This window comes from Ovis canadensis, chromosome 6, assembly GCF_042477335.2.
Source record: "Ovis canadensis isolate MfBH-ARS-UI-01 breed Bighorn chromosome 6, ARS-UI_OviCan_v2, whole genome shotgun sequence".
Lineage (NCBI taxonomy): Eukaryota > Metazoa > Chordata > Mammalia > Artiodactyla > Bovidae > Ovis > Ovis canadensis.
Genome location: NC_091250.1, coordinates 82,455,504 through 82,469,971, shown reverse-complemented (window position 1 = coordinate 82,469,971; position 14,468 = coordinate 82,455,504). Strand labels below are relative to the sequence as shown.

The following is a 14,468-nucleotide window of genomic DNA, read 5'->3' as shown; positions in this document are numbered from 1 at the left end:
TTCAGAAACATACTTCCTTTTTCCCCCACACTGAATTCCTATTGAAGCCTTGGTGATGAATGCTAATTGCTCTAGGGTGTGCAAAGTACAGAGGCCAACTAGGACTGGTTGCCAGTCCCTTGATGTACCAAGAACTTTTGAAGTAGGAAAAATGAAACAAAACAAAGAACTGTTAGACTTCTTCAGTTTGAATAAGGGAATGCTTGCTTTGGAAAAATAAAAACAAACACAAAATGATGCATATCCTTACAGGCACTTAGTATTTTCTAGTTTGCAATTTGTCTAAGGAAAAGGATTTCCTTTCAAATGTTTGTGAAATTGCAGCCTCTAATAATGAAGTTTTCTGACAGTTCAGTTGATTTCAGTTATTTGGAAAAAGCAGGATTTAGGCAAAATCATAATGTGTTCTGTACCTAGAAACTGACTTGATTAGTTTCAATAGGGCATTTTTCTTACTCCATCGATGGAGGATCCTAGGTGGTACATTTTGGAGTCAAAATGTCTCATGATAACTCCTTGCACTCAAAATGCTGGTAATAAAAGCCCTGCCTTGCTAAATTCCTACCTGGAAGAAAAACATTGTTTGCCCTCAAATATTGCCAAGAAACCAATCTATGCCCCTCCTTGCTCGGGATTTCTGAAGACACCATCACCCTTTATGAGACTGCCAGTTTGCATGGAAACACATCTTATGGCATAAAATCCCACCATTCTGAAGGCTTTTTCAAGAATACCAGGACTTGGGAGAAATATATTTGAGAACATTTAATTACGAGATTCTCTCTTAAATTTGACTAGCACATACCAAACATATCTTTGACACAGCAGTTGAAAAAGACTTGTCTTAATACCCAGTCCATTTATACCAGCATTTCTTTTTACCTTTCAAAAACAGTGACATGGTTACCTCTGGATCTTTCAGGCTTGAGTCAGCCAGTTGGTGTTATCAATGTTGTTGGCTATCTCTTCCTTTTCTCCTTCCCATCATTTGTACATTTGACTGTTTACCCTGATCAACCATCCATCCATTTATATTCTTGTTAAAAGTTCTGGGAAACCTTCTGGAAGGAAAGAAGGTAGAAGCTAAAGCTATTGGTGCAAATGAAGCTTTGGATTCCCTGTGGATTTTGACCACATCTTCCATTCCTGACCCCCTCAAGAGCTTGGGTAATTCGGCATCTGAATATATGAATAGCCATGGATGAGTGATAAAAACACGTCTACTTTTCATGGCATAGTTCCAGGAGTGGCTCACTAAGGTTCTGCTGGTGTGCGATTCCCAAGGCCCATAGGGGTGCAGCCTTCTCGGCAGCTCCAGTCCCTTTCAGTGGGGTTGGAGCATGAGGCAGTGATCAGAGACACCTGGCAGAATCACACAACTGCATACACACAATGGCAGAGAAAGAGCAAGAGCTAAAAGGATTCTGGTTTGGGCCCAAATCACTAGTCATTCCACTTCATGAAAAAAAAGCAAGTGCCTTTTAAGCTGACATTATTTACAAGGCTCAGAGTTTTCAGACATCCACCCAGAAGCAGAGGACCACCACACCACAAGGAACAGTTCAATGAACTATGTACAGAATTTACAAGGAAGTTTACATAATATTCTACATTCCATTAACAACTTCACCTCTGTGTTGACTGCTTTCAAGCATCTGATCTTGTTTGTTTTTCTGTCCTCTTCATCCCAGTAACTGCTGATTGAGCCAACATGAACAAATGCTTGCCCATTTCTTTACCCTAGCTCCTGGGATAAATATTTGATTATATTTTGTTCAAAAAAGGAAAAAAAAAACAAAACAAACTGTGGCACACCACCCTTTGTAAAATACTATTCAAAATGGTCCATATAAGAAATCTTGGAGATCTTTTCCTTCTAGCATTATAAATAGATCTTTTTTTTTTTTAGTTTGTTTGTTTGTTTCACTTCGCAAATTTTGATTGAGCTCTTTCTGAAATGAATATTTATAAAGTAGTCATTGATTTTAGAAAGATGGGATTTAGTCAACATTTCTGTGTATTGTACATAGTGCTTTTTAAGGAAAGCCTATCCTTGGATCCATAAACCAAACTTTATTCTCTGCACCACATTTTCTCTTTGCATTTTCAAGATCCTTCATTGATTGTAATGCACAATAAACATGGCATATATGAAAATACATATCATCTAGTCAACAGAATTACCAACCAGTCTGCTGTTTCTATTTGGCAATGGAGAGGATGGAGGCAACAATCCTGGATAATTCAAGCCCAAAATATGTCTTTACCTGGGTCTTTGCCTCGCAAAGCTGGTGAATATAACGCACATGTCACCCCTGGTATTTTAAGTCAAGAAACTTGACTGGTAGAAATGAGTGTGTAGTCATCATTGTCAAATGAATGATGAGATTTCTGCTGGGTCCACACAGCTTAAGTCTATGACAATTTATATCACAGTTTGTGAACATCGGGTCCCCTGGACATGACTGTGGCATAAGAGAGTGAGTCCATACAATATTTAGCCTCTACTGCCACTTGGATAATTTAGGAGACTATGGCTATTTTCATGGCTAAAAGAAAACAACCTTTAAACAATAACACCTCTAAAGGTAATGATCTGAATCTTTCAGGAATGGGGGCCAGTTTGAGGGTACTTAAGAAAGTCTAGCAACTTTTATGTTTTATGTCCATCAGTTTGGGTGAGACAAGGCAGACAGGCAGAGAAGAATTTTTTTCTGTGTACTGTTCAGCCTGGAAAGAGAGCGGGTGGGGGCCAAGGAGGAGAGGATTTGGCTAGGAAGTATCCAGATGAAGGAAGTGGGGACAGAGGTTATTAATTAGCAATAGGGCAGGTTTCAATTTTTCTGGCGGTCATTGCCTCTAAAATCAGAGATATTTAACAGGATTTGTGTCTTACTTGTGTGCCTGTCTACATCCAGAGTGGCATACTTCAACAGCATTTTGTGCCTGATAATAGATTCAGGCTTACTAGTTTTACATTTTACAAAGGATAAGAGATAAGAATTCAAAATGTTCTTTTTCTCTCTGAGATTCTTTACATCTAAAACTACAAGCATCAAATTCTTCAGACTTTTAAGGCAAGATCGTAATAATAAAATTATAAATTACTCAATCTTTTCCAAGAAGAGTGAGCCACACAAGTAAATAAAGAGAAATTGTTTTGCTATGGAACATGGATCAACAGATACTCAAAAACAGATTTCTGAATTAGCATTTCATCCTTAAACACTTTTTAAAAGAGTTTTTATATCAAATGATTCATTCCTGTTAGGTATCAGCCAAAAGTCTTCCTTCCTGTGTTTTAAATAAATGACTACATGGTGGTTCCTGGGTGGTCATTGGGAATATTAACCTTACAATCACTGGTATGGCTACATCCCACTCTGTTTGGACATTTCACTATGGAAAAGCATCTCTCTCTGTCAAGGACCTAACTAATCAGAGTTCTGAAATGGATCGCTTCATCCCCAGAGGATGGAGATTTCCTAGACCAGGGAACTATGACTGTACAACTGAAAACAAACGAAATTTGGTTCCCATGGCTGATTCATTTCGCATGAAACCACTGAGATGATTTGTCCAATTAAAAGCAGTGTTTTTGTTTTCTTACTAACATATATTATCTATAGCATAACCATTTTTTTTTAAAATTTGAGGGTTCTCTTTTCCTCTTGCTTTCTAAAAGAACATTTTATAACTCTCTCTCCTTGAATTTATCAGTGCACATTCAGCCTCCTCTTTTCAATTAAGATTATATATCTCTAGCAGCTGATGCTATTGTAAACAGGGGCCCTCATCAGCCTTAGGGAGAAAGCCAGGTCATCAAATGAGGCAAACCTCCCTATTACTACTTCAACTCATACCACATTCATAGATCAGGTCCCAAATTGCCTTTATGACTAGTCAGTCAACTTTGGGTTTCACTCAGTCTTGGAAATGAATATACAGAATTCTTATATACATACTCAGGCTGAACACACACTGCACAAAAATAATGAGGCTTTAATGACATAAATAAGCTGAATCTCAACTGTAGTTGGTTGGATTTAATTAGAATTTTGTGTTGAGCTCTTGAGGGAATACTCCTTCTATGATGAGCAAAGTAACCCATGAGCAGAGATAAGGCAGAAGCAGTAATGAAGGGCTGTCATCTAGGGGCTGTTGTAAATGTCTGAAGGCTCAGTGATGTTGTTATCTGTGGTTTTGCTGTTTTGAAGGTTTTCTTTAAAACAGAAATCTGGCCTTGAAGGAGAATGATACTAAAGTGGGTATATGTGCATTTCCTGACGCACTCATTTCATATGTTGGAATGCAGAGCTCAGAGAGCAGAGGCATACTGTGCTAGCTGAGAAACTAGCGCTGTGCAACTAGCTTGTCACCATTAGATACTGCTCTCTGGAAGGCTAAGAAATATATACTATTTGTTTGATTAAAGATTTGGCAGCTCAGGTAACTGCCCAGGCACCCTTTTCACAGCACATAAGTCTTGCCTTCCTCATGGAAAGGGCAATATTTTTCTCAAGCAAAAATTCTTGCCACTCCCTTCTTCAAAGCCCACCTGCCCCAGCCCCCTTTCTCCTAATCTCTGAAGGAGGAACTAGGACAATGTGATGCCATAGCTTCATGGCATGAGGTCAAGTGATTCCAGGCTAAGGAAATAAGTTCAGGGCTGCTCATTTGAAATAGTTTACAAAATTAGTCACTGCCCCCAAAACTCATTCTTAACAAGAGAAGAAAAATGTTCCCAATGGCTACCAGGTTGGATTCTCATGTTAATTTTTAAAATCTCCCTGGAGGTCTGAGAAGGAAGCTTTTTTCAGAATATCCAGCTTAAAGGTGGGTTGAAGATGGCAGGCTGAGTTTGTATAACCTGGGTTCCAGCTTGCCTATCTCTCCCTCTTTCTCTGTGGAGCAGGGACTCCTACAACGGACCTGGGGAAGATGGAGAGTGGAAAGGAATCTTCCTTCTTCTTCTGGGCTCCTTTTTGTTTTCCCTTCTTCCTGGAAATCTGTAACTTATCAATGGCTTTGTTTTTTTTCTTCTGAGATCCTGGAAATTGTATTGTTTTTTGGCAGCATGAGATTGTTACAGTTTACCAGGAGGCCATGCACACCGAGAGCTAAGCCCTCTTTTCATTTGCATTTAAAAAATACTAAAATCCAGGGCGACTAGAACTGCTAAAGATCTACCTATCTAATTTCTCTCTTTGTGTGTGTTTGTTTGTAAACATGGCAATTAACAAAGCTCTGAAAGAGCCAATAACCTGGACCACAGTAGCCTGGAAAAAAATAGTTTTGTTTCTTTTTGAAGTAAACATGGTGCAGTAATAAAATTGATATGCAAGACGGAAAACCAATTGGATGGCTGAATCTCTTACCTCAAAAAGCACAGCAGTATCGCTGCTAGGGACCTGTGGGGTTAAAAATCAAAAGAAGAGGAAAGAAGTCGTTTAGGAACCATTGGGACAGACCTTAGTGTACATAGTAAAGCCAATAAACGACGTTAAAAAGAGAAAAGGTGATGGGGAAGAACATTCGGGACCACTTGTCTATGGAATTCACGTCAGTCAAGTCGGGGATTTTGACTTTGAGCTGCGAGGCGCGTCTGCGGATGCGCCCCTTGCTGTGCGCGCCGTGCCGGTCCAGCGCGCGCCCGTACCCCTCACGGCTGCTCATTGGCTTGCGGTACTGGATGCTGGCGCTGTCGTAGGAGTACATGGTGGCCTTGGGGTCTCCCACGCCCGTGAGCACTTCCGAGCCGCTCGTCTCGTTCCTGATCTCCAGGGTACTGAGGAGAATGTTGCCGTGGGCGTCGACCTGACCGAGAGAAAAAGCCTCAGGCACAGCTGCCAGGACATTCGTTTGTTTTAGTCAACCTGCAACTAATGATACTGAGTCGGGCTCATTACACTGTTTTGCTAGACATCTGGTTCTGCATGTCCCCTGGGTATCTATCTATCTATTTATCTATCTATCTAAACTATCTATCTAAGCTTATCTATCTATCTATCTATCTATCTATCTATCTATCTATCTATCTATCTGATCTATCTATCTAAGCTTCCCAGGTGGTGCTAGTGGTAACGAACCCGCCTGCCAATGCAAGAGCCTTAAGAGACACGAGTTCGATCCCTGGGTCAGGAAGATCTCCTGGAGGAGGGCATGGCAACCCATTACAGTATTCTTGCCTGGAAAATTCCATGGACAGAGGAGCCTATAATCTAACGGGTGGGCTATAGTCTAAGGGGTCGTACACAGCTGAAGCTATTTAGCACATTTATCTATCATTTATCTACCTACCTGTTGTCCATCTACCATCTATTTATCGAGTCCATCATCTATCAATCAATATAATCTACAGTTTGTTCTAATCCATCCACCCATCCATCTTTTATCTGGGCTCCCAAAACAGTATGTGCATATAGAATACATACTGTTCATATATAGAGAATGTGCATATATGTGCATAGATATAGACTATATATATGCTACATATAAATTATTTGATTTTTGCTTTTCAAGACTACCATTCATTGAGTCCATAGAAATACACTACATATAAAACAAAACATGCCATATGTACGTGAAAAAATACCATATATGTGTATATATACATGGCATTTTTCCTTGTTACAAAAGTGATACCTGGAAACATTCAAAACTAGAAAGCAGTCAGGAAACAAAACTAAAACAAAAAACTAAAAATTCATAATTTCACCTTCAGTGCCCATTATTTTTAATATCTTGCTAAACCTTTAGTCTTCTTTTTAATTCATTTATGCTTACAGACACAAGTTCAGCTAGTATATTTTATCTTGTAATCTACTTTTGTCAGGTAATAGTATAACCTGGTTAATAAATATTCCTCTGTGACATAATGTATTCATAGCCTAGATGGATAAACCATAACTGAATCAATCTATTTTTAGATGTTAAGGCTTGCTTTGCTTTCATACTATTAAATAAACAAAGCTGAATAGACAGCTAGTGGGAACCTGCTGTATAGCACAGGGAACTCAGCTTGGTGCTCTGTGATGGCCTAAGGGTTGGGATGGTTGGGGGTTGGGAGAGAGATTCAGGAGGCAGGGGATATATGTATACATTTAACTGATTCACATTGTTTTGCAGTGGAAACCAGTACAACACTGTAAAGCAGTTATACTCCAATAAAATATGAATAAATAAAAGTAAGCCTGCAAAGAACACCTTTTAGCTAAATCTTTGTTCATACCCATCATTATTTCCTCAGACTAAATTGCCAGAAGTGGAATGGATTCATTGGTCGAAAGGATATGCTTGGCTATACTTTGACTTTTATCTTTCCACTGTTGTTCATTGTTGCTTCCTAGCATTCCCTGGATACCTAATCCAGGTTTCCTGGGTTTTCTCTATGCTATGCCCAGACACACACTTTTGGAACTACAAGAATTGTGAATACCTTTGGCCTAACACGTTGTGGCTTTAACTTTAAACTGATGTACTTGAAAACTAACTTACCTGAAGGGGACATGGCTCATTCATGCAGATGAGTCTAAAGTACCTCCAAGGACAATATAGCAGGTAAATAAATTAAGTAAGTAAATAAATAAAAACTCTAGATTTAGAGTTATTAGCACAGTGCCCGACTTACAGTCAGTGCTCTATAAGTGCTCTATCAATGACATTGACCTCAGTAAACACTGTTGAAAGGTTTTAGTAGGCAAGCAGCGAACCTGGTCATGAAGACAGATAGAGAAAACCTTGGGAAGAGGCAGAGACAAACGGGAGAAGGAAAAGTACAGAAGGTGAGATGTGATCGTGGTGTATCACAGACAAGGTAACTAAGATTTATTGAGTCCACCATGTACCTAGCATTATGGTAGATGCTTCACTATATTACTCATTTAGTCTTACAACAACACCCCGTCTCAAGTTTACACCCTAGTAGGTGCCAGACCTGAGATTACAACCCATGTTTTGTCTGATTCAAAGTTCATGTGGTTTTTGCTGAGAATGAACCACTTCACAGTCCTTGACCATCATCACATCCTGCAGTGAGTTTAGTGATGCAGTTGATAGATTTAAGCTTTTAGTTGGTTGGAGAGAGAAATGGTGATGGAATCTGGTCTCTGTTTCACTCTCATTCTCATCTGCCATCACTTCTCTCTGTGAAGCATTTTGCTGTAGTATAATGAGCCTCCCCACTATGCCCTCACCCAGGACATCTATTGGTTTCTTTATTCAAGGAATTATTATTATGTTTTGATATTGTTGTTAGTAACTATTATTTATTAAATCCTACTGTGTAACTTATCTCAGTATTTTTCAAAACACTATGAAATATATAACATTTTCCTAGTTCAGCAGATGGGGAAACTGAGACTCAGGTTAAGTAAATTGCCTAAGATTTAACAAAAAATAAGCAACCAATCTAGAGTTAAAACATAGAATACTCTTTATCTCAAATATCATTTTTTTCTCCTCTTTGCAGATTGTTGTTGTTCAGTCACAAAATCGTGTCCAACTGTCCTTTCTTCAAGGCTTAATTTAAATTTTACTTCCTCTGTGTAGTTGTGATAGTAACCTCAAGAATGCTCTCTCTCTCCCCCTCTCTCCCAACCTTTATTGACTGCCTACTATGTGCCAACTATAGTGCTAGGTGTCAAGGATGTGTGTATACACACACACACACACACACACATATAATATGTAAATTTATGGTTGAAAAAGTCATGCATGTGGAAGTTTCTGATACTAAAGAGGATAGCAAGGTTGAAGTGACAAAGAGAAAAGTCTTGGATTCATTAAAGAAGGGACAAGTACATTAGAAAATAAGGTAATGCATGTGATTTGATTGTGAAATAGTCAAGAGAATCATCAAACATGCATTTTGTCCTTGAGATAATAATCTCCTTAGAGATACAAGAATAAAACATCATATTGAAAGTGATAAAAGTTTTTAAGCAAATGCTCAATGGTATAGTATAGACCATGATCAGGGGTTCATAAAAGTGAGAAATCATTGGGTTTCACAGAAGGCTTCATGAGGACCTGGGGCTTGTATTGAATCTTAGAAGGTGGGGAGAGGACAGAACAAAGGACTAGAAGTTGAAAACTGTTCTCATCTTGGTTTTGTTATTAACTCAGTTTCCTCATCCATAAATGAGAGGTTTTCACTAGGTTATCTCATGGCTTATTTCTAATTTTTGACAGACTTTGATTATGGAGAATACTCCAGGCAGAAGACACAGCATTCTAAAAAAATTTTTTTTTCTAAAATGGAATCACTTGATCTGTATTGTATGCATCATTAAGTTACATTATTATGAAATCCCTTTAAAGTAAACAAGTTTCTAGAATTTAGAATCAAGTGAAGCATACAGATGCTGCTCATTAAGCACAAGTCACTGCAAACAAGGTACATTTTATTAACATGTTTTGTTAACCTTGGTGCAAACTCAAAGGTATTAACCCTTTTAAATTGCATGAGGCTTATTAGTTTGTGCATATCCCTTAAGTATTCTGTTATTGGATAGAAATCATAGCTTTAAGTGGTTTGACATATAAAATATTGAGTCCATTTCTGTAGCTACCCATTGAAAGCAGATTTCATTACTGTATAGTTAAATCAACATTACTGTGCTCTTTATCTAATAAATGTTTATTGAGTGCCTACTTTGTGTTGGGCACTATTTCAGACACTGATGAAGGAATCAGTTCCTCCACAAGAAATAGAGCATCACACCCTACATCTTAGAATTTAAAAATTGTTACTAATAAAGCTCCTTAATCTTGTATTCTCCTTTACAAACCCTGTGACTGGCCCCCATCTCCTGTGAAGTGAAAGTGATAGTTGCTCAGTCACATCCAACACCAAGGGCTGTAGCCCAGGCTCCTCTGTCCATGGGATTCTCCAGGCAAGAATCCTGGAGTGGGTTGCAAGGCCCTCCTCATAGAGCAGCTTATGTATGTTTAAAGGGTCTCCCTGATAGCTCAGCTGGTAAAGAATCCACGCAATGCAGGACACCCTGGTTCAATTCCTGAGCCAGGAAGATCTGTTGGAGAAGGGATAGGCTATCCACTCCAGTATTCTTGGGCTTCTCTGGTGGCTCAGCTGGTAAAGAATCCACTTGCAACGCAGGAGACCTGGGTTCAATTCCTGGGTTGGGAAGATCTCCTGGAGACAGAAAGTCTACCCACTCCAGTATCCTGGCTTGAAGAATTCCATGGACTCTATAGTCCATGGGGTTGCAAAGAGTCAGATACGACTGAGCGACTTCCACTCTCACTTTCAAAGGTATCTCAGGCTAGAGCAGAACTCTTAATTCTCTCTCTTCTTGGTTCCCCCCACCCAATGTCCCATTAGAATATCACTTCAGGAGGGCAGGGACTTTGTCTTAGTCACTGTTTCTCCAGACTTGAGTAAAGTGCTTGGCACTTATATGCATGGTCAGTAAATATCTACTGAATGAATGGATGATAGTAAAGGGGATTAAGCGGAATGATGGTTAATCTTATGTGTCAACTTGACCAGTTTATCAGTTCAGTTCAGTTCAGTCGCTCAGTCGTGTCCAACTCTTTGCGACCCCATGAACCACAGCACGCCAGGCCTCCCTGTCCATCACTAACTCCCGGAGTTCACTCAAACTCATGTACATTGAGTCGGTGATGCCATCCAGCCATCTCATCCTCTGTCATCACCTTCTCCTCCTGCCCGCAATCCCTCCCAGCATCAGGGTCTTTCCAATGAGTCAACTCTTCGCACGAGGTGGCCAAAGTACTGGAGTTTCAGCTTCAGCATCAGTCCTTCCAATGAACACCCAGGACTGATCTCCTTTAGGATGGACTGGTTGTATCTCCTTGCAGTCCAAGGGACACTCAAGAGTCTTCTCCAACACCCAGTTCAAAAGCATCAATTCTTCGGTGCTCAGCTTTCTTCACAGTCCAACTCTCACATCCATACATGACTACTGGAAAAACCATAGCCTTGACTAGATGGATTTTGTTGGCAAAGTAACGTCTCTGCTTTTTAATATGCTATCTAAGTTGTGCCCAGTTATTTGGTCAAGCACTTATCTAGATGTTGCTGTGAATGTATTTTGTAAATGTGATAGGCATTTTCAACCAACTACTGTTAAATAAGGAGATTCAGCTTGATGATCTGGGTGGCCTTATCCTATCCCTTAAAAGTTTTAAGAGTGAAAACAGAAGTTTCTCAGAGTAGAAATTCTGTCTCAAACCTGAAACAAAAGTCCTGCTTGAGTTTTCAGCACATTCTACTGTTTTTGGACTTTCCAATCTCCACAATTTCATGAGCCAGTTCCTTAAAGTAAATCTCTTTTTGCAAGTATGTTGGTTCTGTTTCTATTGGTTCCAATTCTCTGGAGAACCCTGACTGATACAAAAGGGATGACGAGGGACTATAGCCCAGGAAACACTGACTTGCTGGCTGTGTTTCTTCTCTCAGCAGAAACCCCAAGTGAATGTACACATTCATTTTCTAGTTTGGGTTTAACCTTTATCCCACCCCTTTCATCTCATTCATCTTCTGCTTCTTTCTGCCCCCAAAGTTCCTAAAGAGTCCCTTGGGCTGTTAAAAATGTTGCCACTCACTGAATTGAACTGTTCTGGATATTTTCAATAACTGAGTTCATTACAGTGTAGTTAGAATAAAGTATAATCTTGTTTTCACTGGCAATTTTAAAAGCTCCTTTAAGAAATACCTCCAGGTTCAATCTACTTTGCAAATAGAAACTGATTTCCTTACTGTTAACCAATTCAATTAGACTTCATTTACTGAGAGGTTCTGAAGTACAGGGGAGGAAGCCAAGAGAAGTGATGCTGGCCACAGAGTGGGCTGCCCACTGGAAGCCTACAGTCGACTGAATGAAGCTGTCCAGCGTGCTTCATTTGCAGAGTATGGAGAGCCACACAGCCACACCCTCCATCGCTGACCCTGCTCATATAATGAACCGCATTTATGATATCGCTGTCACCCATTAGCTCTCACCAGAGCTGCCAAACCCCAGTCCTTTGGTCTCAAATTCCTGTAACATTTTTTTTCTTTGAGGGGAGCTGGGGGATGGGAGCTTTGCTGGAGATGATCTGCGTATCTCTTTGCTTCTTCTGATGATATAGTGGCAGAAGTGGAAATATAATTTAAAGAAGCAATAGAAGGTTAGGTATGAACCTACATAAATGTAAACATTATGTAATTTGGGAAATGGAGAAAGGAAAAGATCAGGATCAAATGAAACAATTGGCAAATTTTCCAGAACATTACTCAGTTGATAAATTTTATCCTCGATTCCTTTCTTTCCCTTGTTTCTCCCATCCAGTGTATGAGAAGGTTGTAATGGGTCTGCTTTTAAATGCATCCTGATTCTGATCACTTCTCCACATCACCTCTGGCCACATAATTTATCTTCCCTTTTTCCAGGACCAAAACCCTGTGGTCTTTTCTCTACATAGTAGCTGGAGTGATCCTTTCAAATGTAAAACAGAACTTGTCTTCTATTTGAATCTTCTAGCAACTTCCCAAGTCATGGAATAAAATCTAATTTTCTCATCCAAATCCACAAATCACCATGTGACTTGGTTACTACAGGTACCTCTGTCCTCATTTCCTGCTACTCTGCTTCTTAGCTCTCTGTTCCAGCCATGTTGGCCTTTGATTGACTCCCTTTTATGCTCCTAAGTCCTCAGGCCATTGTCACCTGCTGTTCCTCCCTCTGGCCATGCTGTTGCTTAGACTGCTAGCTTTGCATCATTTTCATCACCATAATCATCATCTGCCATTATATCATGCATTTATTTACACATTTGTCAGTAATCTCAGTTGAAATGTAAGCTCCAGGAGAACAGCTGCTTTTTTGTTGCTGTTGGTCAATACTATATATCCTCCTTGCTTTTTCAGAACAGAACCTTAGATAGTCCTAAGGAGGGGCTGGCTAAATGAATGAGAAACTCTCTGAGCTCTGAGTTCAGTGGCTAAGGACACCTGAGTGGCTAGAATCTCTAGAGTAGTGGTTCTCAGACATTACTGTGTATTCAAATCCATTGGGAAACTTGTTAAAGCTTATGAGTTTGAGCTCATTTTGTTCTAGACTAAGACTTTCTCAATCTGCATTTCACACACACATTTCAAGGGTCCTAGTTCGCTCTTGTGTACCTGGCTTTAATTGAAGTCTTGGCAGATAGATAATCCACAGAAGCTATTTTATTTCCAGGTGACCAGGAATTAGTTACAAATATGCATGGTTCAGTGAACTTCCCAGGTGGCACCAGTGGTAAAGAACCCACCTGCCAATGCAGGAGACGTAAGAGATACGGGTTAATCCGAGGGTTGGGAAGATCCCCTGGAGGAGGGCATGGACACCCACTCCAGTATTCTTACCTGAGACTCCTATGGACAGAGGAGCCTGGTAGGCTACGGTCCATAGGGTTGCAAAGAGTTGAACATGAGTGAAGTGACTTAGCATACAGATATGCATGCAGCATGCGCTCATGGTTCAAGCCTGAGGGATATGGGATATGAAGGTTGGGAATTGATTTCCTAAGTTGATGTTAATGGGAATTTATTGAGCTTTGAGTGGAAAATGATGGAAACAAGAAAGTAGAAACTATTTTATACATGGAAGCATTTTATACCTAGATAAAGCATTGACTGATTGCTTAGTGAGGCCCAATATTTGAGGTGATTGCTTTTTACAATTAAATATAAAATTTACAACCAGCAAATTCAGTCTATTTCAAATGATGCAAATAAGGGCCATTTTTTAAATTCATCTTCAGTGAAACCCCTTTAGATATTTAAAATGTCAAAGGTAGTATTTTACTCTTCAGGTATAGAAGAGAGTAATTAAGTGATTTTGACCAGAGTAATAATTGTTTCTCACACAGCTGTAAAGGAGATATTTAGAGTGTGTAATGTCCTTATGTGTGTGAACATCTTGGGATTTGTGGATATGACATCTAAGTGAATAAGTCCTTGTTACTGCATCTCATCAGATAGAATCTTCTTAGTGTATTAGCCAAGGCTGCCCAAGGCAATCAACCCACCACTTCACTTTATTCCTCCCAATCAGAGAGGACAATGGAAGAAAGGCTGTGAGGAGTTATCAATCAGCTTGGATTCTAAATAAGGACTTCAGAAGGAAATTACTAGGAAAAGTTTTGTTAGGGCCACTTAAAGTGTTAACACAGGTCCACAGTATCCACTGATACCATACATTATTGTTACCACTAACAGTCCCTCATTAGAATAAAGGTCCTTCATTAAAAAATATTATATATATATATATATATATTCTACAAAGTACCAAGTAGTGCTCATGTTGAGAAAGGGTTAATTTTTGTTTTTGTAGTTATTGGAATATAACAGGAAAAAAGTTACCAATTACACATGAATTCTAAGGTCATGCCTGTTTGGTTTTAAAATAAATTTATTAGTTTACTTATTATTTTAAAAGTCATTTAAATGCCTATTT

The 14,468-nt window shown here is 39.4% G+C and overlaps 1 protein-coding gene across 1 annotated transcript in view; it reads right to left on the bottom strand.

The window, feature by feature from the left end:
• Positions 1-5,027: 5,027 nt before the first annotated feature.
• GABRB1 (gamma-aminobutyric acid type A receptor subunit beta1) overlaps positions 5,028-14,468 on the bottom strand; it is a 438,990-nt gene continuing 429,549 nt past the window's right edge. Inside the window, exon 9 of the mRNA XM_069593059.1 lies at positions 5,028-5,817. Coding sequence (XP_069449160.1) covers positions 5,473-5,817 — 345 coding nt within the window. The 3' untranslated portion in view covers positions 5,028-5,472. The remainder of the gene's footprint in view (positions 5,818-14,468) is intronic.